The sequence below is a fragment of the Onychostoma macrolepis genome, chromosome 23, assembly GCF_012432095.1.
Source record: "Onychostoma macrolepis isolate SWU-2019 chromosome 23, ASM1243209v1, whole genome shotgun sequence".
NCBI classification, from domain to species: Eukaryota; Metazoa; Chordata; class Actinopteri; order Cypriniformes; family Cyprinidae; genus Onychostoma; species Onychostoma macrolepis.
In genome coordinates, this window is record NC_081177.1 from 7,653,799 (window position 1) to 7,680,087 (window position 26,289).

The window sequence follows — 26,289 nt, forward strand, 5'->3', positions numbered from 1 at the left end:
ATGATAGATTTTTCTTTTATGCCAAAAATCATTAGTATATTAAGTAAAGATCATATTCCATGAAGATATTTTGTAATTTTACTACTGCAAATATATCAAAACTTAATTTTTGATTAGTAATATGCATTGCTAAGAACTTCATCTGGACAACTTTAAAGGTGATTTTCTCAATATTTAGATTTTTTTGCAACCTCAGATTCCAGATTTTCAAATAGTTGTATCTCGGCCAAATATTGTCCGATCCTAACAAACCATACATCAATGGAAAGCTTATTTATTCAGTATAAATCTCAATTTCAAAATTGGCACTTAAGACTTAATATGCAGGTTTTCTGTATGCATAAATCATCCAGATGACCCATTGCATAATGATCAAGCAGTCTGTTGGTCAACTTAAATATTTTATGTTCTTAGAAAAATCCTACTGTTCATTATCTTGACATGTCAGTTACTCCAAATTTCTTAAAAAAAAAAAAAAAAAATTGTGAAAGGCACTATTCATTTGAACATTTCATTTCAGATTTTTTTTTTTTTTTGCATTTTTAATGTTAAGAAAAAATCTATCTATCTGTCTATCTATCTAATCAGAGGTCACTAAAAAGTCACAACAAACTCCATGATTACTGAAAGATGTCTTTTATTTTGAAAGACATTTAAGGAACACTCCCTCACATGGGAAAACAAGGTTATTTTGGTTCTTAGCAGATTTCAGAATTAATTCAACAAATGACAATGAACAAATTAAGACAACAAAACGAAACAAAAAATAGAACCGTAAAGTGAAATGATACTATTATAGACCATATTTTATATATATAAAACAATGCAAGCTCAATAAATACGACAAACACAAAAAGCCTAATAAGTAAACGTATAATACACCATATTTACTTTGGGCAGGGTGTTTTTTTGTTTCTTTTTTTCAAAAAGGGAGCTCAGAAGGACTTGGTTTAGTAAAGCACCAGGCAGTTTCAGTTCAACCTTTCGGGTAACAGCAGTATCGGCAAAATCATAAGACTACAAAAAAACAATAAATCATCAATACATAGGTTAATGTTTGAAAACTAACATGAGCTTCCACTTAAACCAAACACCCTATTCAGTGTCAGATGACCTCTAATAAGTGCTCATCTAGTGTCAGGCGACGATTCCTGAATCCTTAAACGTCATAAACCAAAATACAGATTTTTTTTTCAGTCTGTTTGCCTTTAATACCACATCTGCTGAAGCATTTCAGATACTATTTATGCATTTATGAATCCAACTTCTCACACAACACAATATACAGTAAGGGGTTCGATGTGCTCATGTATAACTTATATAAGCCGCGTCAACCCAAAGATTTAATCGTATAAGCAGTTGCATGACAGAAATATTCCTGTCATATGAACATAACACTGGTCCTAAAGTAATGCGTAATGTGCCATAGTGGCTACTCAAGTTATCTGAAGTCAAACAGTGATTTAGGTTGAGATCTATAACTCACTCAGTCATACACAAATGTGTGTGAATTTGCACACACACACACACACACACACACACACACACACATACAGTAGTGCAGTTAACATGAATAACTTGAGTCCTCTTTGTCAGAACAGAAATACTCTTAGAAAGCAAACAGGGTGATTATGGTATCCAAGATGTGGTGTTTTATTCTCATTTCCACTTCTTCTCCACGTCATGTGACCCGTTGAAACCTCAGACGTCCCACGGTAAGGGCTTCGGTCACACTTTTTCTTTGATCATTTTGTATATTAGGTTATCGTTCTGATAATAGCGCTGTCTCACCGAAAGCTGTGACCTCTTAAGAAGTTAGTTGTGTTTTACAAAGTGCAAGGAGTTAATGAGTCTGTGGACGTCCCTCCCGCAGAGAAACGACAGGAAAGCTACACGCTGAGGAATCCATCTGACCGGGAGAGGGAGCGAGAGGGCAGCCGGAGAGCTCACTGGGTAGAGTGCATTTGTGTCCCGCAGAATTCATTCCCTCAACGCTGTCCCCAAAACGTCTGTGCCAGGAAGATGCTACACTTCTCTGAGGAGAAAGAGGATGACAAGAGTCAGAAAACTTTTTCACAGCAACACAAAATGTTTCAATGTCAATCCAAGAATAAAATTTCATCTGAGGGCAGGAGGAGGAAGTGTTGGAAAAGAGGCTAAAGATTTTTTAAATAAATTAGGGCTGCAAAACTGCATTCAAAATAGAAGTTTGTTTACTTACTGTGTATAATTATGTATATATAAATACAAAACAAACATGCATACATAGATGTTTATATTAAGGAAAAAATGTTTGATTTATATATAACCTATTTACATATAATATAAATTACATACAACTATAAATATATATATATGCATATTTAAAAAAAGATATATACATGTGTGTGTGTATTAATACACAATCATATACAGTACGTAAACAAACTTATTTTGAATGCGATTAATTGCGATGAATCATTTTGCAGCCCTATAATAAGTTAATTATTACAATGAAGTCAAATAGGTAATTCTTTCCAAAGCCTCTTATAAAAGTAATTAAGTAATAAAAGATAAATAAATAAAAGTATCCTGGCACAAAAGTAACAATTTATCTATCTACTGTATTTTTCATAACTATTTTTCACTATATAAATTTACTATATAAGATTAATAACTACCATCTTATATGGTGTAATTTATTAATATATCACCACAATTTAAATATATTATAATATTTAAATTTACACATATATACACACACACACACACACACACACACATATATATACATACATATAACATTTCTGATTGCCAATTATAGAAGATAAAATGTAAAATTGTATTTCATTAAATAAAATACCATTTAATTAAAAATAAAGAAAAATAAATTATAGAATTGTTATATTATTTTACATTATATCATAAAATAATGTTTTAGTTTTCTTTTTCAGTAATACTGCTTTGGAACAAACTATATTGTAAAAAGAGCTACATAAATTGAACAAATGGAATATTTGCTCAATTTGTGTAGTCCTGACTAATTGCCAATGTTATAATAAAATTGAAATGTGAATTTTTATTTAATTCAGAATAAATTCCATATACTTAAAATGATTTAAAAACAACAAGAAATATATATTCAGTTGTTTTATAATTGTTCCTTTTTTCTCCCTATATCTTACTGTACACAATAAAAAAAAAGCAACCAAAACATCACAAATAGCTTAAGAAATAAAATGTTCTGCATATGATTTTTAATTTCTGCAAAATTTCCGTAAAAGCACAAGACTAAAAATAACACCATCCAAATACACATACAATCACAAACATGACACTTACGAGGCTGTGAGTGTTGAGTTGAGCACCAGTGTGGTGCGTATCCTGTAGAGTTGGGCCAGTGTGAGTTTTTTGTGCTGCTGGGGTCTCTTACAGCGGCCCATTCCCTCCAGGTCACTAGGGGGCGAGATCTCCCCATCTGACGCACTGCAGGGAATCTGGTTGCTACCAGCCTCATGTGCAATTTTGGCTCGTCTCAATGTTTCCAAAAGCATGCCCGAGGGCAAGCTGCATGTGAGACTGTGGCTTTCGTCCGTCTCTGCATCGGTCGGGAGACCCTCGTCCGATTCTGCAGGGTTGAGCTCCGTCAGGCTTCTGCTGAGCGGCGCTTCTAAATATTTAACCCGTTGTTCCCATGTGTGCCGACTTCCTGTGCGCTCCGTGGCTGCCCTGACCACACCGTGATTACTGTTATCATGGTGAACTGTGGACAGCAGGTTGTCCTCGGAGAGGGATTTGATGGTGAGTCTCTCTAAAAACGGCAGGCGACACTGGACGGGCGGCCGGCGCCTGGGCTTTAGAGAAAGTGCCACTGAGTTCTGAGATCCGAATGAGTTTTTGTCTTCCTCATCGTCTTCCTCTTCTGCATTTTCTTGCTCTTCATCTTCTCCCTCGTCACCCGTCGTCTCCTTGTCGTCCTCGGAGTCGTCTTCCTCTACCGGGGCCACTCGACTCTGGGTTTCCACCATGGACTCTGGTGAGAGGGTCCCATAAGCGCTGTCCATGGACATGGAACGGCACTGTGGGTCCAGGTCTGAGCCCTCCTGACTGTCCGGATGGGGCTCAAAGTCCCGCTGTGGGACGCCAGAGTCAAGGTGTTGGGACAGACTGGCATCCTGGTCCGAATGCCCACCTAGGTCAGACTGAACAGTAGAAGGATCCAAAGATGATCCAGACTCATCCATATCCATCACTGACAGGGTTTCTGTGGAGCCATCTGATTGGCTAAGACAGAGAAACAATAATTTGAGTTTATCATTAAACAAAATGCCCAGCAGGTCAACTGATTTTTAAGCTAAGTTTATGTTAAAATAAAATTCAAATGAAAAAAAAAAAAAATGCATTAATTAGAAAAAAGAAAAAAAGGTAGTTATCATAATATAATATAATACAATACATTTATTAATTAGACAGGAACACAGAAAAAGGAAAAAATGGTAATTATGCCATGGTCTGTCTGAATACTCGATTCTGATTGGCTGGCAGGTGTTGATTAAATTCGTTGAACTGAACAGGTAATTCCAGGTCAGTTTAATCACATTCCATATTAATGTGCTTCCTATAAACATTGGTAACCATAGTAACATACAGTTACAGTTGAATAGTAATACAGACGAAAATAACCGTTATTTTTATCGTTCCGGTCAAATATTGCAGCGCAAATATTATTAACATCTTTAATATGTGAATGCTGGCAAATGACCATGGCATAAACGGGATAATCAACGGCTAGCTGTGCATTAAACGATTTGAATGCACTTCGCGGAGGCAACCGGTTCTTCGCCTCCACATCGTGCATTCAAATCGTTTAATGCACAGCTAGCCGTTGATTATCCCTTACATATAACATAATATAATATATCATAATTTTGTACATTTCTTTAATTGTATTTTTAGAATTAATGAATTTTTCTTTCTTTATTTATTTTTTATTTAATTAAATACAATTTTACATTTCTATTTTATAACACTGTTACTTAGTCAACTTTGATATTCACTTTTTTTAATTAGGTTATTCCAAAGCAGGTTTACAGAATTTTTTCAAATATAATATAATATAATATAATATAATATAATATAATATAATATAATATAATAAGACCGTAAAATATGATAACTAAATTACACCATAAAATATAAAGTTATCTTATACATTTTATTAATTAAATTAAAATAATAAAATGAATTACATTTAAAATATTCTTAAAATAAAATAAAATACCTGTTGCTCTGATCTTTGTGTCTAAATTGAGGTGAACTAGCTGTGGAGTTACAGCTGTCCTCATCTTCCTCGTGATCTTCCTGTAGTCTTTTCTTCAGACAAGCCTTCTGTCTGCGAGCTTCCTCTGACCGCAACCGCTGCAGTTGATTCTAAAATGAATTTATAAGTTAGCTTAATCAGCAAACAAACATTTCAAATGATTTACAGTATCAGAAATGTTAAACAGAGATCATTATTGGTAATGGACCAGTATTATTTTACCTGGACATTGCAAATTGCATCAGTCCAACTTCGCCCCTGGGTGGCGCTGTTGGCCTGGAAAGAGTAGGCAGCCACAGCGCTCTTGAACTCATTGAGGTAGATGAGGACAAATGAGCCTAAGGCAAGAAAGTCAGAACTATTATTTTTACATCTAAAATATCACAATACGATCATACACTGCTTGGTTCACCTCCTTTGTCATATTTAAATGTATAAAGTAGTTAAATGTGTACCCCTCACCTGTGTCTTTGAGCTCTCTGCACACCACATTATGCAGGAGGAGAGGCTGTCGGATCACTTTCACCTTCTCTAAACGCTTCACTGGTTTAGTGATCAGCAGCAGATCAGTGAAAAGGAAGCAGTAAACATCCATCTACACAAGAAAAAATAGATACTTGTAAAACACGACACACTACAATACTCACAAGCAGCACTAAAGCTTTGAGGAATCTTAAAGGGATATGTCCTATCATTTACTCACCCTCACATCATTTAAAACCTGTATTCACTTGTTTCTTCTGCTGAACACAAAAGAAGATATTTTGAAGAATGTTGATAACCACTACCATTGACTTGCAATGCATTTTTTCTCCATACTATGGAAGTCAATGGGAACTGAGATGGTTTAGCTACCAACATTCTTCAAAATATCTTTTGTCTACCACTGAAGAAAGTCAGTCTCACAGGTTTGGAATTTAATTTCTGTGTGGACTATCCCTTTAAGGACAGTGGCTACCATTAATGATTTTAAAACAACTACATTGCTAATGTTTCCAAATGCATCTGAAATCTGAACTAACCCTGCTGTCTTTGCCCTCTTTCATGCGGAGCGCCCCCTCCAGGTGCAGTTGCCTGGTCGCTTCTGGTGAAGTGTCAATCATCGGTGCTGTCAGGTCAATTCGGTTGAACTCCTTTAGAGCCTGTAGACATACATCAACAAGACTGAAGAGTTAAACAACACACAAATGTACTGCCTGCCACATAAATCATAGCCTGCTTAAACCAAATCCAAATGTTCTACAAGAAATTACAATGCATTTCTATGAAGTCCATAATACTGTAGCTAGGAGCTAGATAATGGATTATTTGTACTGTACGCAGTTCTTACCCTCTCCACCTCCTCACTAGCTCCCTCCACAGCCTCGTACGACTCCACTCGAGCCGAAATGGCGGCTAGTTTCTGCTGCTCCTGTTTCTGACGCATCTGAGAGTCTATACTGTTAATGAAGCTCTCCACACAAGCCACCTGTAAACATATACAAACATTTAACACATTTGATGGCCCAACACACTGAAAAATAAGAGCTTGGCATCTGCGAGTTATAGCTTGCGAAGTGTCTAACCATGTTGTTGAGTGCTTCTTTGGAGGTTTGGTCGTCAGTTTTCTTCAGGATGGTCTTCAGGAGCAGTGGGTACTTGGTTAGTCTCTGGTGCGGTTTGGCTAGCATGTCCGCTAGCTTCAGACGGTTACACTGTTTATTCGTTTCTGCCCACTGTTACGATAAAAGATTCAATGAGTACAAATTAAATTGAAAATTGAAATCAAAAGGGAGAAAAAAAAAAAGTGCATTTTTACATTTTATTTGCTTTATTTTACACTTTATTTTGCTGTTTTGTGAGGTTTTACTATATTATCTGTTTAGTAGCAAGCTCCTCACCGTGATGTAGATCTTGAAGAGTTCGTTGTCTCTCAGCAGTGAACGCATGTATTCCATACAGCTCTCCTCCTCCATACAGTACTGCATATACGGCTGGAACCTGGATGCAAACTATCCACACAAACAAGACACTTTTAACCTCTTGACCAGAAGATAAACAGCTTTACAACCAGCCTGTATCTATTCCACTTACTTATCTAAATGTCTCATGTCTATCCAAAGTGTTTGAAAAATTTCAGCAGATGTTTTTGTGACATTATGCATTGTAATGTATGTAAAACTACTGTTATGAAGATGTTTAACAGATGTTTGTACACAAATACAAATATATACACACAAACATACACATATACACACACACATACATACATATATATATATATATATATATATATATAAACATATATAAACAAACAAACAAACAAACAAACAAACAAGCAAACAAACATTCTTAAATCAAAATACAATTGAGAAGCAAAAAAAAAAATATATATAAATATATATATTTTACCCTACTGGCAGACGTTTATTGGAAGATCTAGAAGCGTAAAGTCACTTAATTTTTTATATATTTTTCAGCAAAATGACAAGATAACCAGTTGGGTTATTTTCCAAATTAAATGACTATGTTTAAAAAAAAAAAGAAAAAAAAAATGTCTACCAATAGGTTAAAAAATAAACGTGCTTTCCCTTTAAATTAAGTTTTTTCATTTTGATACATCTCTTTCAGAACACAAGACATGTCATTTTGCTTCTTAAGTAATTGAAAAACAATTCTGAAAAATATATACAAATTAAGTGACTATGCTTAAAAAGAAAGAATAAACATCTGCCAGTGGGTTAAGAAAAATAAACTTGTTTTCCCCTAGTTTCTTTTAAGCATAAAGTCACTTAATACATTTTTCAGAAAGAAAGACTCAGTATCTTAATGTATCTTGATTTAATATGTTTAGATAATTGTAATGAACGACAAGACAAAAATACAGAGGAAGAACATGTGAAGTCTGCTGATTTACTCATGTGCAACTCACCGTACTGAACCCCTGCTCCAGGTCCGCAGGGTCGATCAAGCTCCGTGTGCTTCGCGCTTTCTCCAGCACCGGAAACATGACTTGAACCCACAGCGTGGAGTGCAGACGTACAATGTCGTGGATGCTGCTGAAGAGCCGCGCGGGCTCCACCTCGAACAGGAGACCGTTGTCCTGAAGATTCAGCAGGCCACTCAGGAACAGCTGCACAAACAAAACAATCAGCATCCAGTTTCAATGGGGACAGTTATTTAAAAACAGCAAATTCAATTTAATGTCTTTGAATCTTCTTAAATGGCTGAAGCAACTTACATCAGTGATGACCCCGAGTTTCTTGATGTATGTAGCCTCGGTTTGGATCAGTTCCCATATCGCCTCTTGCTGTTGAAACTGACGTCGACTTAGACTCTGAAAACAGGCAGAAAATACTCAGTGATCGGTGATTCTGGGATGCAAAATACAATTGGTTAATGGGCCAACTGAGGGTAATTGTTAATGTGTATGCTCTAATGATCAATAGATGGAAATGGTTGTATATCGTCCCATGGGATTATGTCCCATGATAGAAGATCAGTCAATGTGTCGGTACCTCGGGGTCCTCCAGCAGTTGCCTCCAGCTGTCCTCGAGCGTCAGGTTCGGCTCCTCCTCTTCCTCCTCCCAGGAATCCTGGTGGAAGGCGAGCTGAGGAGGAACCTTGGGCAGACCGAACTGTGTGTACGCCTGCAGCTTAGTATGAAGCAGTTCCACGCGGTCCACCTCCTAACACACAGACAAAGCAAATAGAGAAAATTTACATCCTCTAGGATCCACATTGACTTTAAAACAAGATAAATTAAAGAAATATAATAAAATAACAATATAAAGTCCATTTTTAAAACATTACCATTTATTCCATTTAAAATAAATTATACTTTATTAACATGAACTTTATATATATAATTTAATATTTTATAACATTTATATTCAGCAAGAATACATTAAATTGATCAAAAGCAGCAGTAAAGACAAATTTACCCGTATTTCAAATAAATGTTGTTCTTTTGAACTTTATTCATCACAGAATCCAGAATTAAATCAGCATTTTAGAATGATTTCTGAAGACTATGTAATGGCTGCTGAAAATGCAGTGTTTTATCACAGGAATAAATTACATTTTAAAATATATTCAAACATTTATTTTAAGTTATATTAAGTTATATTATATATATATATATATATATATATATATATATATATATATAAGTAATATTTCACAATGTTAGTTTATTTTCTGATTTTTGATCAAATAAATGCAGCCTTTGGTGAGTATAAGAGACTTCTTTCAAAAACATTTAAAAATCTTACTAACTTCAACATTTTGAAAGGCAGTGTATCAAATAATTAGCAAATTCATAATATTAGAAGATATTTCAAAGAACACCAAGGCATTACCACGGTACATGTCCAAAAATCATAGTATCACCATGGTAATTATTCCCAAAATGCCATTATAGTTTGTTTTGTTAACGACAGAACCATTTTAAATCAACAAAACAACTTTAGAGTCTAACATTTTAGCAAACTCACAGCACAATTCACATCAGCAGACCACCGAAAACTGGCAGACAACTGAGGCGCTGCCTGTCTGTTCCAACAAAACACCCCCGACAGGGTTTATGACACCTTACAAACAGCCCTTTCACTAAACACCACCTTCTCTTTAACCTCACAATTAAAGCCCATCCATTCATGTCAGTGACCATCTCTGACGCCCCGTGTGCCACTGGGGCTATTGTCCTGTAATGGGATGGCCGGTGTACTTATGACAACAAGTATTTTGCATTGACTGCTTCCAAACAATAGAGGCCAGACACAGATGGACTATAGGCTGCCTGTAGTGGCCGCTGGAGATAGTTAGGTAGTTTGGCCCTGGTTAACCCTTCTTTTGTGAAAAAGATTCCCAGTGGGACACAAGAACACCCCATCTGTCTTGTTTGGGGGTTTCATGGCTGACTGTGAAAGGGATGGAAGTGTGAAATGACAGGTGAGTGACAGCTACAGTCTCTATTAGGCATGCATCTGGTGTAAATGCAGGCTGAATCTTTCCGAAGGAGTTTTTTTGTGTTGTTTTTGTTTTTTAGGCTCATGGGATTTTGTTTGTTGTATTGTTTTAGTCATCTATTTAAGGAATAATTCATCCTAAAATGAACAATTGTTCAAAATGTACTCACCCTCAGGCCATCCAGATGTAGTTGAGATTTAGAGAAATTTAGCATTACATCACTTGCTCACCAATGGATCCTCTAGAGTGAATGGGTGCCGTCAGAATGAGAGTCCAAACAGCTGATAAAAACACCACAATAATCCACACCACTCCAGTCCATCAATTAACATCTTGTGAAGTGAAAAGCTACATGTTTGTAAAGCATTTTAACTTTAAATCATCACTTCTGGCCAAAATATGTCAGTAATTCATAATAACACTTACTCCAGTACAAAATCCCACACCTTCTGTTGTTCTCTCACAATGAAATCCACCAACAAACAAAAAGCATGCAGCTTTTAGACTGATAGACTGGAGTTGTGTGAATTACTTGTGGATTATTGTGATGTTTTTATCATCTTTTTGAACTCATTCTGACGGCATCCATTCACTGCAGAAGATCCAATGTTGTGCAAATGATGTAATGCTAAATTTCTCCAAATCAGTTCTGATGAAGAAACAAACTCATCTACATCTTGGATGGCAGGTGAGTACATTTTCATAAACCCTAACATAAAATTCCAAGTTTATTTGAAACTAGATTATGGCGCAACCTACTATAAACAGAGATATTTCATCAGCCTCTAGCTTGAGTTTCAGTTTTTTGGCTCATCTTTACATCACACCATGGAAAGTTGCACCATCACGTCCTGCTTTCCATGAACTTCCTGAGGTTTTCAAGATGAACGAGATAAGTTTTACCTTTCCAGATCCGGCGCCGAAGAACACGCTGATCCGACTGGTGGCGCGGTTCTTCCAGTTGTCCGGTCCGGCGGCCACACCGGACAGCGAACCTCCTGGAGGCACGCTTGGTAAAGACCCGCCTAGCATGGCCAGAGTGTCCGGGGACGGGATGTTGGCATCGCCCAGAAACTCCGTCATGTTCTTCCGCCGACGGGCCTGACCCTGTGAGGAGGAAGAGATGGAAGATTGTAAGACCTAGGTGGGAATGACAAAATGTTTACCAAAGCAGAAAGATAGAGGTTTGTGAGAAGGATATCAACCAGTATGTCAAGGACAACAGACCGAGAGATAGGAGAGAGACCGTTATCAGTAACACTACCCTACAGAATGAGGGGGTGTGAGAGAGGTAAACAAGAGATTTAGAAAAAGATTGAGAGAGACAGGTGGGGTGGAAGTAAATCAAGTAAATGTACCAGCATTCTTCTAAAGTTAACAAACCACAACTACAAAATAAAATGAATAGGAAAATAAGGGTTGGCACACATTTGTAATCACAATATTTTTTTAAAGTTAACACCTGACCTATAAATAGTGCAGAATAGTAAACATTTCTTATTTCACATCATACAATTTCCTTTTCCGTTTGAGTTTTTTCAAAAGTTTTAGGTTCAATTATATTTAAATATAAAAATGTTTAACATATATGAATAACAAATTATTAACTGAACTAATTACCCAAACACATAAAAATGTATATTTTCTGATTAGATTTTTCAACTATTTCAGCTTTATCATATAAATACATAAATATATTTATTTAAATAAATGTATAACTAAATAAATACATAAAAATGTATGTATATTTTCTGTTTCGATATTTCATGTCAACTATTTTAACTTTTTAAGCTTGAATTACAATATAAATATGAATAGATTATCTATTTATATACACACACATATACAGATAGATAGACAGACAGACAGATAGATAGTTATTTTCCATTGCAACTTGGTTATCTAAGAAAAATAAAACCATAATAAATAACACTACGAAAATTATAATTTAACTAGAATTAGTTGACTGTAGTGAGTTTTTGCTTTGCTCTTAAATCAGACTTCTTCACAAATTATTTATGAATATTACTATTATCAATTAAAATGACATATCGCCCAACCCTAGCTTGACACATGGAAAAATTAGGGCTCCCGCAAAGAGATTACATTAACAGAAACAGTAATGCATTATGATTCACACCGATTTTTCCAAACAATAAGATCCTGCTGAATGTTACAATTTCCCATTACATCATACCAAAGTCAAGGAGGTCAGCAACCCTGCTCAGAAAGATCAAGACTGCTATTGTTTCATAAGCAATTGTTCTGCTAGAGAGCATTGCAACATCTTTTTATTTAGACACACTCCCTCTTACGAGCTGCAGCGAGTTGAACAAACAAACAGCTGTTTAGTATCTAAGGAAGTAGTAATCTTGCTGAGCGGGAGGCCGACGGGCTTGTTGACCCTTCGCCAGGGTGCAGGGAAGTGCACGTTACCCACTAACAACTCCTGCAAATTCCAGAGACTGCTACGACATTTTTGGGGAATGCACAAAAAACAGGAAAGGTCTGAAGACAAAACAATGGAATTCCCAAACAAACACGAGTGAAACTGATACCTGCCACAATAACAGAAGTATTTGATTTGGAAAACTTCAGAGACTTGTGCAGGTGTTACAATTAAATGCACTTCTAAATCAAGTACATTTTACTATATATAAAGACTTTTCAAAATGTTTTTGAAAGAAGTCTCATGCGTACAAGTGCTGCATTTATTTGGTCAAAAATACAGTAAAAAAGGAATATTTTGAAGAATTATTTTTAATTAAAATAAATGCTTTCTATTTTAATATATTAATATTAATATCTGTGATGCAAAGCTACATTTTCAGCATCATCACTCCAGTCGTCAGTGTCGCATGAAATAATTCTGATATGCTGGTTGACTACTCAAGGAATAATCATTATTGATGTTGAAAAAAGTTGTGCTGTTTAATATTTTTGAAAAAAGTGTCCCCCAGGATTCTTTGATGATAAACAAAGATGATCACCGTTTATTTGAAAAAGGAATATTTAACATTTTAAATGTCTTCACTGTCGCTTTTGATCAAATTAACGTGGAAAAAACGTATTAAATCTCATCAATATCACTTTAATAAAAACTTGCTATTGCTTAATTGAATTATGGCTAACATGTTTACATGATTTACATAAAAAATATGACCAAAGTTACCTTTCAAACCATTGCGGAGCGTCACAAACAACTAAATTCACTACCAAGCCATCCACTCCAAAGCATCTATATGGGATATTTAGAATTCTATTAAGATTGGTTTAAAAATTTTTTTGAACATCCCTGCAATAGAAGAAATCAAAGAATGGTGGATTGGCCACTATGCCCCCCTTGCTAAATTTAGAACAGAGGCAGAGAGACAGGCAGATGATGAGCTTTGATGAGGGGATTTTTGCGGAATCTGGGGTGAAAGGATGAGGACACAGATGTCAGGAAATGTCCCCACTTTGAGGAGGATGGACAGCGGACATCTGACTGCTGGTTATAACCACACTACCAGCACTAGGGATGAAAATTCAAGACAGAAATGAACTACTGGCACAACATTAGAAGTTATTGCCATAAAACAAAAAACACATTTATGCGTACTGTACATCTTTATGACCGTTTTATGATTTTATCATGGGTTTTTATTATATTATGCACAACCAACAAAGAAAGTACTGTATAAACATCAATGAGTAACACAAACGCCACATCAAAAAGATTCCGTGTGTTGAAAGCTACACATCTATAATTTACATGGATCGGTAAATCAATGTTTAGCTTTCTTCCACCACTTAATTCCACTTACAAACAACATTCTTGATAAACTTTATAGAGCACCAGTAAAGCAAATAATTTCTCCAAAAGCTAAAAAAAAAAAAAAAAAGCAATTTGTTCAAACTCATGGAATGACATCCACTTTCAGATCAGCTGTAACCGGCAACTCTCATTCTCTGCAGACAGGCTGAATGACCAACAAATTTATGATGCGGAACAGGGTTCCTAGAGCGTCTGATCTACTCACCATGGAAGCGAGTGGCATGTCAAATGAGAGGTAGACCATGGTAATCTCTCAGCCGTGTTCACAGAGCCTGACCCATGCTAGAGCCAGCTGCTACGATCACTCAAAACCTCCTCTCTTCAAACGCTCACAAATACACCAACAGATACACAAGTACAGTAGACCCTGCAACTCCTGGATGAGTGTTGAGAAAGTTCTTGAAAAAATACAAAAATAATAAATCACTATTTGTAACTCTGCGCCCCTTAATTTCCTTCTAAAAATATGAGCTGCATCAGGGCTCCCTACGAGGTCCTTTCTAGTTTCCCAATGCTTCTCAACCTGCAATAAGAGGTAAAGCTGTCCAACTGAGCCTGTCTGCCTGCATTACTGAATAGGACAGCCCAAACGTCATGGCAACTAGGAGGATCCTGTCCCATTGTGCGGGACAGGAAAAAGAGGTGTGGCTGCTTAAAGGCAGAGGGTCACATGTGAAGAGGGAGGGGAGAAGACAGCTTGCAGGGTCCCAGGAACACATCCTGGTGCCTCAAAAAAGCCAACCGTTGGTTTGGAAACATATTTTTCCATTTAAAAGTCTTCTAAAAATAACTTTACTTTGGTCCTCGTGTACAGAAAAAAAAACAATTACACATTTAAGAAAAGTACATTTAAGACTATTACAATCAGCTTAAAATCATATTTTACATTGCAAAACTGTTACTGCGAGTATATTCATTTAATCCATTTAATGATTTAGTCTATCATCATAAGAGAGAGGTTCTGATGATCCTCTGGATTTACAATGAAACGAAAGTGACAGCAGCATGGTATTCCTGTGCCTTGAATGATTTCCAAGCATACCCATTCTTCCTTGTAACAGGGAAATGATCTCTGCAATATGGAACTTTGGGGAATCCCAGACTACAGTATGTGCTGCAACAAGTCTTGAATTTCTGCATCGTTATTATGAATCCAAACAAGCCATGGCCTACCTAATGATGTGTTAGCTCTACTTCTACATAAAATAAACAGGTTCACCATCTTTAATGAAACGACTGAATGGATGATACTCCTTAATAGAGCTGCTTAAAAAAAAAAAAAAAAAAAAGTCCCAGCCCTGGACCTGCAGGTTTAGCACATTAATAACTCATTAGAGGACATGTATGCATGACCTGATGTATACTGAAATTAGGGGTGTGCGATATGACGATTTTTGATCGTGGACGATAAAAATGTCTCCACGATCTGCTTTTGAAGAAATATCGTAGTATCGTGCTACAGCGCACATTCTATCAGCTGCAGTTCTTATTCCTCCGTCTCAATATACTGTACATTATTCGGATCTGCTTTAAAGCCTTGCCGGTTAAATGTTTTATTCACGCGTTGGTCTGACGTGCGCTTTTTCTGAGCCCGTACACCCGAAGCGCGCGTGCTAAAGCCTGTCAAAAAGCGCCTGATAACTAAGTTATCTTGTGCACCAATACTGTCAAAACACACAAGGTTTATGTATAGACTCCGTTGCTTATGTCTAAAATGAGTAAGTAAACAGCTGAGAGAAAACGGATGCGTGCATGTCTTAAAGGGGCAGTACTGAACATGCTGCCGACTGTCATTAAAGGGATAGTTCACCTTAAAATTTAATTTCTGTCATTATTTACTAACTCGCATGTTGTCCCAAACCTGTATTAATTTTTTTTTCTTGTGCTGAACACAAAAGAAGATATTTTGAAGAATGTGGGTAACCAAATAGTATCTGGTCCACATTGACTTTTGATAGAAGGAAAAAAAAAATACTATGGAATAAGTCACTGGGGACCAGCAACTGTTTGGTTTTCCATGTTCCTCAAAATAGCATTTATGTTCAGCAGAAGAAACTCATTCAGGTTTAAAGAAACTTTTGAGTGAGTAAATGATAGTATAAATATAAAAGTTTTTATTTTGGGGTTAATTATTCCTTTAATGTTAATAAAACACCAAAACACAAAGAGAAAAATCACTCACTACTCTTGACTGAAAAACGTTAATACAGTTGATTTAATAGGAATCAATCTATATAGTGTTTTATTTTTATATTTGTTGATTCAATTTCTCGAATGCTCCTGCTAAATACACCTATTGTACCTGAAAATAAAACACAGTTTTATTTGTATAGTATGTGTATTTGTAATGTGTATCTTTGTTCTCATTTTTTAATAACAAAGATAAAATAAATGACAAAGATTTTTATCTTCGCCCACTTTGGCCTAAATCTCCGCCATTCTTTTTAAATATTTTTGTTACCTTGAAAGGTTTTGTCTTTATAATAGGGAAATTAGTTTGGCTGTAATGCTCAGACAACTTGCAAAATAGTAAAACCAACATGACAAAGAATCGTGATAAAATCGTGAATCGTGATTTTTCTTAAAAATATCGTGATATTATATTTTTGCCATATCGCCCACCCCTAAATTATACATAACAATAGATGTAATGTATAATAACTCTATAATGATAATAGATATAATGTTCTATAACAATCCATTTACTTTAGTAATGTAATGTCTAAAGTGACATTCGGAGAGACAAAATGTAGAGCAGAACTGGTCTTTAATGAATCGAAGACCAGAAAAAAGCCAATAAATTCATTTTATTATAATGCTGACTAAAGAAATCTTCAACATTTAAATGACACAATATGTTCCTTATGATTTTACGGAACTACATATAAAATTATATATAATTCAAAAAAATAAAAATAAAATCATATTTACTTCCCTCAATGAATGCACAGAAATAAAATAAAATAACCACAGTGGATGCACAGATGTTTACCGTCTAAGTGCTATGAATGAACTTTAATAATCATGTTAATCGTTTAGCAGTCAGCTGAGGTGTTTAAGTTGACACTGGTTGAGTTTACCAGAACTCAAATCAATTCCTCTTTCACCTAGTTAAAATATTACTGCTTGCCACAGCATATTCCTAAACTTTCCTGTCCGAGACTCTGATTCCTGTCAACAACAGACTGATCACTGGGAACTGATGCATGTAGCTCCCTTTTTACTTAAAACTTCTCTAGACTACATAGTTCAGCTGAAGAACATAAACCAGTGTGAAGATAAGACCAACTTTTGATCGAGCTTTGAATGATGATGAAACAAACAAAAGGGAACTGGAAGAACAGTTTAAGTGACCAACACTTACGCCACAAAAACATGTTAGACAAACACCATTCTGCCAGGTCACATTTCATCTCCTACCTTTACCTTGAGTGTCAACACAGGACTAGTCTCAGGGCCAATAACACCCACAATGTCACCCACTTCAATTAGTCAAAGCAGAGACAGAACAAAGAGCCATTGAAGCTTAAGGACAGACGATTAATCAGTGATCAAAACCACGATACGACCTTATCATCTGACGAGATAACCGTGTCTGTCTAGCATAGGGGCCTAAACTTGTGTCATCAGTTAGCGGAATGATGCTAACGGCTTTCCATTACGTGCACATTCAGCTTCCATTACACAGATACGTAGCATCTTCCCACTCAATACAAATATTTGCTCAATGAGAAATACAGTGGTGTGCAATCAAAATGATGCAACAAAGAAGTTTAATAATTGACGAAGCATTCACTGAAACATGAATGCTCAAAATGTGGCTACATGCATTATGAGTAACTCTTGCTTTACCTGACACTTTGTTGGCGATGGACTTTTGAGAGACGCTTCACCAGACAGACTTTCAGGATCCATGTGGAGGGGATCCCAACTGTGCCATGAGGAAAGACGTCCAAAACGTACCATGATCCAGCCTGGATGTCGTCTCTGACCTCGCTCAAACACTAAAGTGCACGTCCTACTCTAAACTTCAGCAGTCAACATCCAGAGAACAGGCAAAAAAAATGAAGAGACAAGCTAGAAATCCCCACATGTGCTCAAGGTCTGGATGACAGCGAGTAGTTTTTAAGCTTCTGCTTTGTGACTTCATCAATCTACTCCTCCCATCTCCTCCAAAGTCAGTTTCCACATCACAATCACACACTAGATGCTGATCCCTCCCCCAGCAGACACTCACAAGATCACTTCCTTACAGTATAGAAGTATCAGGTAAGTAGGTGAGCAAACTTAGGTCATGTTTCACCATGACGCCAAAGAAAATAAACAAGAAATTACATAATAATAATAAATTTACTATAGTACCATAGTACTACTAGTTGGTTAAATACATTCAAAATAAAAGGAATGTGTCCACATACTGTACATATAGGTTTAAAATTCTTCAAAAATTGGATTCACGGTCTTCATGTAAAATATCATACAAATTTTACAGCAAAAGAAATAAGAAAAAAAAAAAAGTATTTTGCTAAAATGAAAATGAAGCATTTTCAAGACTATGTCACAATTTCATGGAGTGAAGCATTATCCCACTTTACTGCAATATATATATTCAGTATTTGTATTTGCTGATCATACAACCTTTACGCTAATTTAAAAACAGCTAAAAGGAAAAATATCTACACATTACATTACAGACACTACTAATTCTCAATTTTTAAGGTGATTTATGTGAATTTGCTTTCCACACAATGTGTGCTAAGAAATCTTACATCATTTTTGATTCACCCCACTAGTTTCCCATGAAGATAAGACCCATTTTTTGCTAAAGTCGTGTTTTGTTCTATTGTCTTTAAACACTGGGTGTTAATGGTCAGAAACTAATTGCATGGTAATTGTGTTAACTTCACAAGCGCATCAAACACATGTGGGGGTTTGCCGCTTCAAGAGCTCTTAACAGAGGAGTGCTTTGTTGATATCCCAGGTAAATAAATGATTACTACTGTTTGCATTGGTCTCTTGCTTAATGAGAGAGACTGAGAAACACAGATCAGCTATATTTTTTTTTCCAAAGCTTGCAAGAATTATACACACCTTAAAATAAACATTAAACAACTTGATCCTTTCATTTAAAGAGGGAAACCGATGCAGATTAAATCTGTCTGCTCCGACACTAACCTCTACGCTGTGATATTAATACACTTTTGAACCAGTCTCTTATCAGAGAGGTCAAATAGGAACAGGAAAAGGCTCATTTCCTGCAGTTAGTCGCAGCCGACAGATGCTGTGTAGTTTATCCAGATCTTTGATATTCCATTGACTGAGTTACGTTTGATCAAACACGTCGTTTCCCTATTTAACACTCCTCTGGCAGCTTTTGATATCATTTTGAAGAGAAAACTCTGTAGTCTCTGAAGACAAATGTTTCTTAAAGGCCAAATTATTTACATCAATCACGCTTCTGTATAGCTACAGGTTCTTTTGCAAGCTAATGAAAGTAATGCAATATATATAATGTATATAATGTTACAATGCAAAGTAAGCCTCATTGGTAACAGCAGAATAAATCAATCAATCAATGAATAAATAAAACATAATAATGCAATATATATATATGAATCCCATTAGGGTACAATTTGGTTCAATTCTGTTTTTTTCTCCTCCCATGTGGCACATACCAGATATGACCCACAAACAAAGCAGCATATGGATTATGATGTTCTCAGATCAGTTTCAGGACTCATTCATATGTGGAAATAAATCTGAAAAATGTGAATCGGATGTGTGCATTTGCATCTGCCATGTAAGTGGATATTACCCGATGCAAGTTGTACATCAGTGGGAAAAAACAACGGTGGAGAAAGACGTCAACTCAGGTGGACACCAACAAGAGCTCTCTTCTTTTTTGTATAAGCATTTGATAGCAATATCCTGAAGCATTTGAGTGCAGATGCCACTTGGATTTTCATCTAATGCAATGCCTTTATAGATAAATAGTTAGTAGCTGGAGGTGTCTGGCATACACAACATGACCAAGATTCACTAAATCCATCATAATGACACATTCTCTATGCCGCTGCGCAGTGGAGGCCCCTGAGGGCCACGGGGACTTCTGATGTAATCACCTGTAGTGTTGTGTAATAACCTCTCAGGCCATTACACAGGTGAAATGTCTGTGTGGGTGAATGGTACAGCTCAAATGCCAGCTAGCATTATCAATCTGAGGCTATTTGACTAATGCAACAGAGCCGGAGGTTAAAGGTGAAGAGGGGAGGCCTGAAGTCGAGGTCTCCGAAGGTGAGAGATGAATCTTACACAACAGGACATGCTTAAAACGACAGAATCACAGCGTGCATTTAAAACCAAACACCAATTGTAACCACACTGTGCTTATGCATATTTATACACATAACCACTAGAGGGCCATCATATTTAGGCAAGTTGATGTCAAAAGCAGGGCCGGATCGAAGCTGCAACTGCAAAAACACGACTTTCACCTGAAAACCTGCTTTCGTGAGACACTTGACTTTCAGCTCCTGGGAGCGTAAAAGTCACGGCGCTACATCAAACGCTCGCGCTTCAAAGGTCACTACCCCACCGGGGCGGATCTGGCCAATCAAACCTCAAAGAGGAGTCCTGGTGTCACCGCCGCACCAATAATCCGAGGGGTGATGGGTTCCTTTCTAAAGGTCAGGCTTTGGTGAGGGGGCAAGACACAGTGGGTGAGTTACCACATACAGGTCAAACGCGCCCACAGACAAAACCGAGCAGCTCTCATAAAAATTCCAACGGAATAGTTGGCAGATGAGCTGAGAATTCCATCAGCGGGAAACCAGGAGGTCGGAGGACATCAGTGGACTTTACTATAGATCACTGCTACTATCTATCTAGGACAAATTAAATTGATCAAAAGAGACAATGAAAACTGTTGTTGCAATGTTGCAAAGTAATTATATTTCAAATAAATGCAATTCTTTTGTACTTTCTATTTATTAAATAATCCTGATTATCATGGGTTACACAAAAATATTAAGCAGCAGAACTGTTTTCAACATTGATAATATGAAATGTTTCTTTGGAAGAGAATAAGCATGTTAGAATGATTTTTGAAGGATCCCAGGAATAAAAAATGCTTCAAATATATAATATATTCAAATAGAAGAGATATTACTGTTTTAATACACAATATTACTGTGTTTTTACTGTATTAAATGCAGACTTGGTGAGCATAACAGACTTCTTTAAAAAACTTCTTTACAATTCTTTGCTGTGTTTTAACCAAAAATACTATTTACAACAAATCTTTACAGAACGAAAATATAATATTTTGCGAATAAACAAACATTATTATTATTATTTTTAAATGTAATACTTTTTTCCACAACTTTGATGGCCATTTAATTCATTTATTATTTTTTTAAATAACAAATTACTTAAATCTATCAGGATGCCACAAAAAAAGTTTCTTGATCAAGTTAAATTTAATGATAAAAAGTTATGCATTAAATGGCCATAAAAGTTCTTGAAAAATAATATTTTTGGTGAAACATTTGCGTTACATTGTGCTATTTGCATATAATGAAAAACTACAATGGGAATTGCGTAACGGAGTGATAAGGAATGCCCTGCTGGAAAACAAGGGGGTGGTGGAACTTACAAACTCGGATATTGATACCACTATGCAAACTCATGCTGATCGTTATCAAACAAATGTGCGTGAATCCAAAAGCACTAGCCTTAAACGACATCAGTGGCTACGTCTGTGAAGGCAGAAACAGAAATAACAGCCATTCTTTGTATTAAAATTAGGGCTGTAGCCATCGAATATTTTATTAATCAAGTATTCTACCGAATATTCTATCTATTAATTGAGTAATCGGATAAGAATAATTTTTTCTTTATTAAAGAGCAATACTAAATACACAAGAGAAAATAAAGACAGGTCTCTGCATATATTAATAACTGTGAAAACTAAACCCATTTAGTGCATTTAATTGCTATATTACATTCAAAATGCAAATACAAATATATAAAAATATAGGTAACACTTTACAATAAGGTTCATTAGTTAACAACATTAGTAAACATGAACTAAGAATGAACAATACATCTACAACATTTATTAATCTTAATGTTAATTTCAGCATTTACTAATGCATTATTAAAACAACAAGTTGTGTTTGTTAACATTAGTTAATGCACTGTGAACTAACATTAACAAAGATGAATAAATAGTGTAATAAATGCATTGTTCATTGTTTGTTCATGTTAGTTAATACATTAACTAATGTTAATAAATGACACCTTATTGTAAAGTGTTATCAAAATATAAAAATCAATTTCAAATTATTTTAAAAAAGGTAAACATAGCACAACCTAAAACTAAGGCATAAATCAAAATAATAAAATAAAATAAAACCTAAACATTGTGCAACTTAATTTTCAAGTTTCAGCCTAACTATAGCTCAGTTGTGACATGAGCCTTTACTGTCTTATTAGAAGGCTTTGTGGCTTTTGTAAGAGGCAAAAATTTGTGGGCAGGAAGCTAATGTGGAACAAAAACAAGAGTCCATACACAACATTTAACACGTTTTTCAGCAACATGAATTTAAAGTTATTTGGAGAATAAACCCTCTTAAATGTCTCTCTGCATACTGCTGTGTGTGTGTGTGTGTGTGATCCTTTAAAGGAGCATGTGGTTGCAAACACAGTGCTCTGTAGGTAGTTACAGTAAATGGTAGGGATGCACCAAAATGAAAATTCTGGGCCGAAACTGAGAATTCTGGATGTGCTTGGTCGAAAACCAAAACTGCTTTGTAGTAATTATTTATTTTATTCTATAATATAAAGTAGTTTTGTAAGACTTTTTAAATTTAACTCAAATTTTAATGACACGGAATTTAAAAAACAAGCCAAAAAAACCCCACACTTTTATTGAAAGAAAATTGGACAGAAAATATAGTATTAAATATCAATGTATTATTTTTATTCAGTTCTATGCAACAGAATTAGACATAACTGCTGTTGTTGTTGTTTTTGACTAATTATCCAAATAATGTATAGTCCTGCAAACAGGGTTTTTCCTTCCCAAAATGCGGCGGAGGTGGTACCATCCTGATCATGTGCATTGTGCACACAATGTACCCACCCTTCAAATGGATGAAACAAACACTTTTTACATACAACATATTTTAGGTGTTATTATAATTATAGCTATGATTAAAGAAAGTGACAATTATAAAGTCACGTTTTATTTTCTCTCACCTAATGTTTTATTGTTATTTATTCTTAAAATAGCCTTATGAAATGCTTTATTTTTCCTCAGAAATTCTGTGTTGTGTGTCTGGTTATCAAATGAAGGCATAAAACATTACATTTTATTTATCTTTAAATTATTGAAAATTAAACCTTTTTGGTAAACAAAGGGGATTTACTATTAAAATTAAAACATGGAAGAAATGTTGTGTGATCATTCCTTAAAAAATAAAGTTTTCATAATTTTAGTAGTAGTAGGCTAGTATGTACATTCTGCTGAACAATAGTACTATATTTCTGCTGCAATGTCTTCAAATTAAACTTAGACTTTTATTTTGACGGTAAATACCTTTAAATTTCTCTGTGTATATGATATGACGCTAGTTTTACTCAAATGAAATGGTGAAACGCTCATGAAGTGACTCTCAGGGCAGTTCTGGAGATGTTGTTCGTGTGTTTATGTCCTGATTGAGACGGCAGACGCTGAAATCACCGCGAGCGTCACGCGCGCTTCAGTGTGTGTGTGGTAAAGGAAAAAGCGCGCGCGCCTCTTCCATTTATTCATACAGAGATATGATCGCGTAATATGAGTTAATTCTCATCAGATCGTGTAAATCAGTGGGAAATGAATAAAAATGATGATTCTGTGTAAAGAAATATCAAATAAACGTATAAAAATATAAAAACCCTGGCAATGCTATTATTATCTTAGCTTTTCAGGTGAGCATGAGCAGTAAATGAGCAGAATGCACATTGATAGAGCGGAATATTGAACGGAGAGTCACGCGGCGCAGTGATGAGAGTGAAACCTGAACACTGCTGAGCGGCGCAGCTTATTCGGCGGCCGAACATTCAGTGCATCCCTAGTAAATGAACTAAGCGATTCTTCGAAGCACATAATTTGATTTTTGTATTCGAGTTACTCGAGGAATCGTTTCAGCCCCAATTAAAATCGATGGAAAAATTGCTTTAAAGAATAACAGCACACCTTTTCTAAACAAGCTACATAATTTGAAATAAAGCATCTTTCCTAAATGTTGATTCTCTATCCAAAGAAGAAACCGTAATTAAGAGAAAAAAAACCTCAGAAGAGAATTTTCCTTTTTGGATTGCAAATTGAACCTTTTACCACAAATTCAAAAAAAAAAAAAAAAGTGTAAATGTAATCCCAGGTCTGATTCTGCGTTTCAGACCAGTGTTACAGAACTAGAAAAACAAACCCGGGTCTGATGTGTAATACCTGTGCAACATTCGTCCAACATGTGTTAAGACTTGTTTTATGCCGTTACGTAACCTACATCCACATAACGCCAAGCAAAGCCTGATGAGATGACACAGCCTACACCTGAATGCTCTGTTCTCAAGTTTTTATTGCTAAGCCTGACGATTCAACCTCAAATCACAGTAAAAACCCACAAGGTACATCGACAGGCCTTTGCCTTCAATCCTACAGTCTGCACTCATCTCCGAGGCCTGCATATCCATGTTTGTACACGCTCACAGGAGTACGTTCAGGCTTGTCTTTTCCATGAATCCAGCTTTACTGAGTATCACGGTGCAGACGGGGAAATCCAAGCCCATGATGTTGAAAGAGTCACCAGTCATTTCTACAGAAAAGAGCTAAAAAACCAAAGAAACACCAGCGTCAGTCAGAGGGTCAGTGTCGTATGTGGCGGAGGATGCACTCAGTAAGCTTCCTGTATGAGGTCATGTGCTATGCTTAAGATGATTTACACCAAGCTGGCCCCTTAAAAGGAAGTTCAAGTGGAACCGAGGTGTTTAGAAATCAAGAAAGAGAGGGACGAGTGAATTTAGAGCCAACTGGGTCAGAAAACATACTTATTTTACACACAAATAGATTAGCCAGTCATAACAGAGATCATTTATGGTTAGAAGTCTCAAAGTGGCAAAAAAAAGGAGTCCGTTTACTTTTAAAGGGATGGAAAATGGTCTTCGTAAAACTAAATATTGACTAAAAATGCTCTAAGGACTTGGTGTAAAAAATGTAATGCTGTGAAAATGTAAAAAGTAATTTAAAAGTAATTTAGGCCATGTGTCTAAAACAGATATGACACAAAATGAAATGAAATAAAATAACCCCGTGCAAAATGTTTCTAAAACACAAAATCTAAAAAATAAAAAAAATAATTCCCCCACATGTAAAAAGTGAAAAAAGAAGCAAGAAAAAGAAAATGCACATTAGACCATGTTTCCAGAACAGATAAGACATAAAATAAAATAAATGAAAAAATAACCCCCTACTATCTATGGGGCTGAAAATTGTCTAAAACTAAATAAAAAATAAAATGTTGGGGGAAAACGGTAAATTAAAAATCCATAAACACACTAGGCCACGTTTCCAAAATGGATACGTAACAAATTGGTTCTAAAACATAAATAAATAAAATAAAATAATCCCCCACATTATCTAGAGGGAATACTATAAAAGGACTAAAAAAATAAATAAAAGGCTGCCAAAAATGAAAAATAAATAAATAAATCCATAAGCATATTAGGCCATATTTCTAAATAGATTTATAACACAAAAAATTAAATTAAATCTAAGGTGAAGAAAAAAAAAAAAAAAGGTGTCTTGTAAAATTAATTATGACTAAAAACCTTGACCAACACTGTAAGTATTTATATGTAACATATTGCCCTTTTGGCATCCATTAGAACATTAAAACAGATTTTTAATTTAATGGAATTTAATTTATGACACAAACTGGCTTTTGAAAGGCATGAGTGGCTGTACACAGGAAGCAGCAGCATCACTGACCAGTATGTCAACGTTCTCCCGCCGTGGCAGGGACCCGTGTTCGGCCCTCTCACTGCCCGGTGTGAGGATGTAGACGGTGCCCCCTCCTGACGGCTTCATGTTGGGTAGACTGAGAGAGCGCAGATCCTTCACGCTCTGCTCCACCTTCAGCTCATCGCCGGGCCGAGCTGCAGAAAAACAACCTTTGTAAGA

The 26,289-nt window shown here is 35.8% G+C and overlaps 1 protein-coding gene across 3 annotated transcripts in view; it reads right to left on the minus strand.

The window, feature by feature from the left end:
• Positions 1-620: 620 nt before the first annotated feature.
• plekhg5b (pleckstrin homology domain containing, family G (with RhoGef domain) member 5b) overlaps positions 621-26,289 on the minus strand; it is a 90,694-nt gene continuing 65,025 nt past the window's right edge. For all 3 annotated transcript variants that reach the window (XM_058763144.1, XM_058763143.1, XM_058763145.1), the window contains 14 exons: positions 26,098-26,264; positions 11,153-11,356; positions 8,797-8,967; positions 8,520-8,615; positions 8,211-8,411; positions 7,180-7,290; positions 6,865-7,014; positions 6,630-6,767; positions 6,322-6,441; positions 5,762-5,894; positions 5,522-5,637; positions 5,261-5,409; positions 3,322-4,263; positions 621-2,035 (listed from right to left, as the gene is read on the minus strand). In XM_058763144.1, the coding sequence (XP_058619127.1) occupies positions 2,026-2,035; positions 3,322-4,263; positions 5,261-5,409; positions 5,522-5,637; positions 5,762-5,894; positions 6,322-6,441; positions 6,630-6,767; positions 6,865-7,014; positions 7,180-7,290; positions 8,211-8,411; positions 8,520-8,615; positions 8,797-8,967; positions 11,153-11,356; positions 26,098-26,264 (2,708 nt within the window). In that variant the 3' untranslated portion in view covers positions 621-2,025. The remainder of the gene's footprint in view (positions 2,036-3,321; positions 4,264-5,260; positions 5,410-5,521; positions 5,638-5,761; positions 5,895-6,321; positions 6,442-6,629; positions 6,768-6,864; positions 7,015-7,179; positions 7,291-8,210; positions 8,412-8,519; positions 8,616-8,796; positions 8,968-11,152; positions 11,357-26,097; positions 26,265-26,289) is intronic.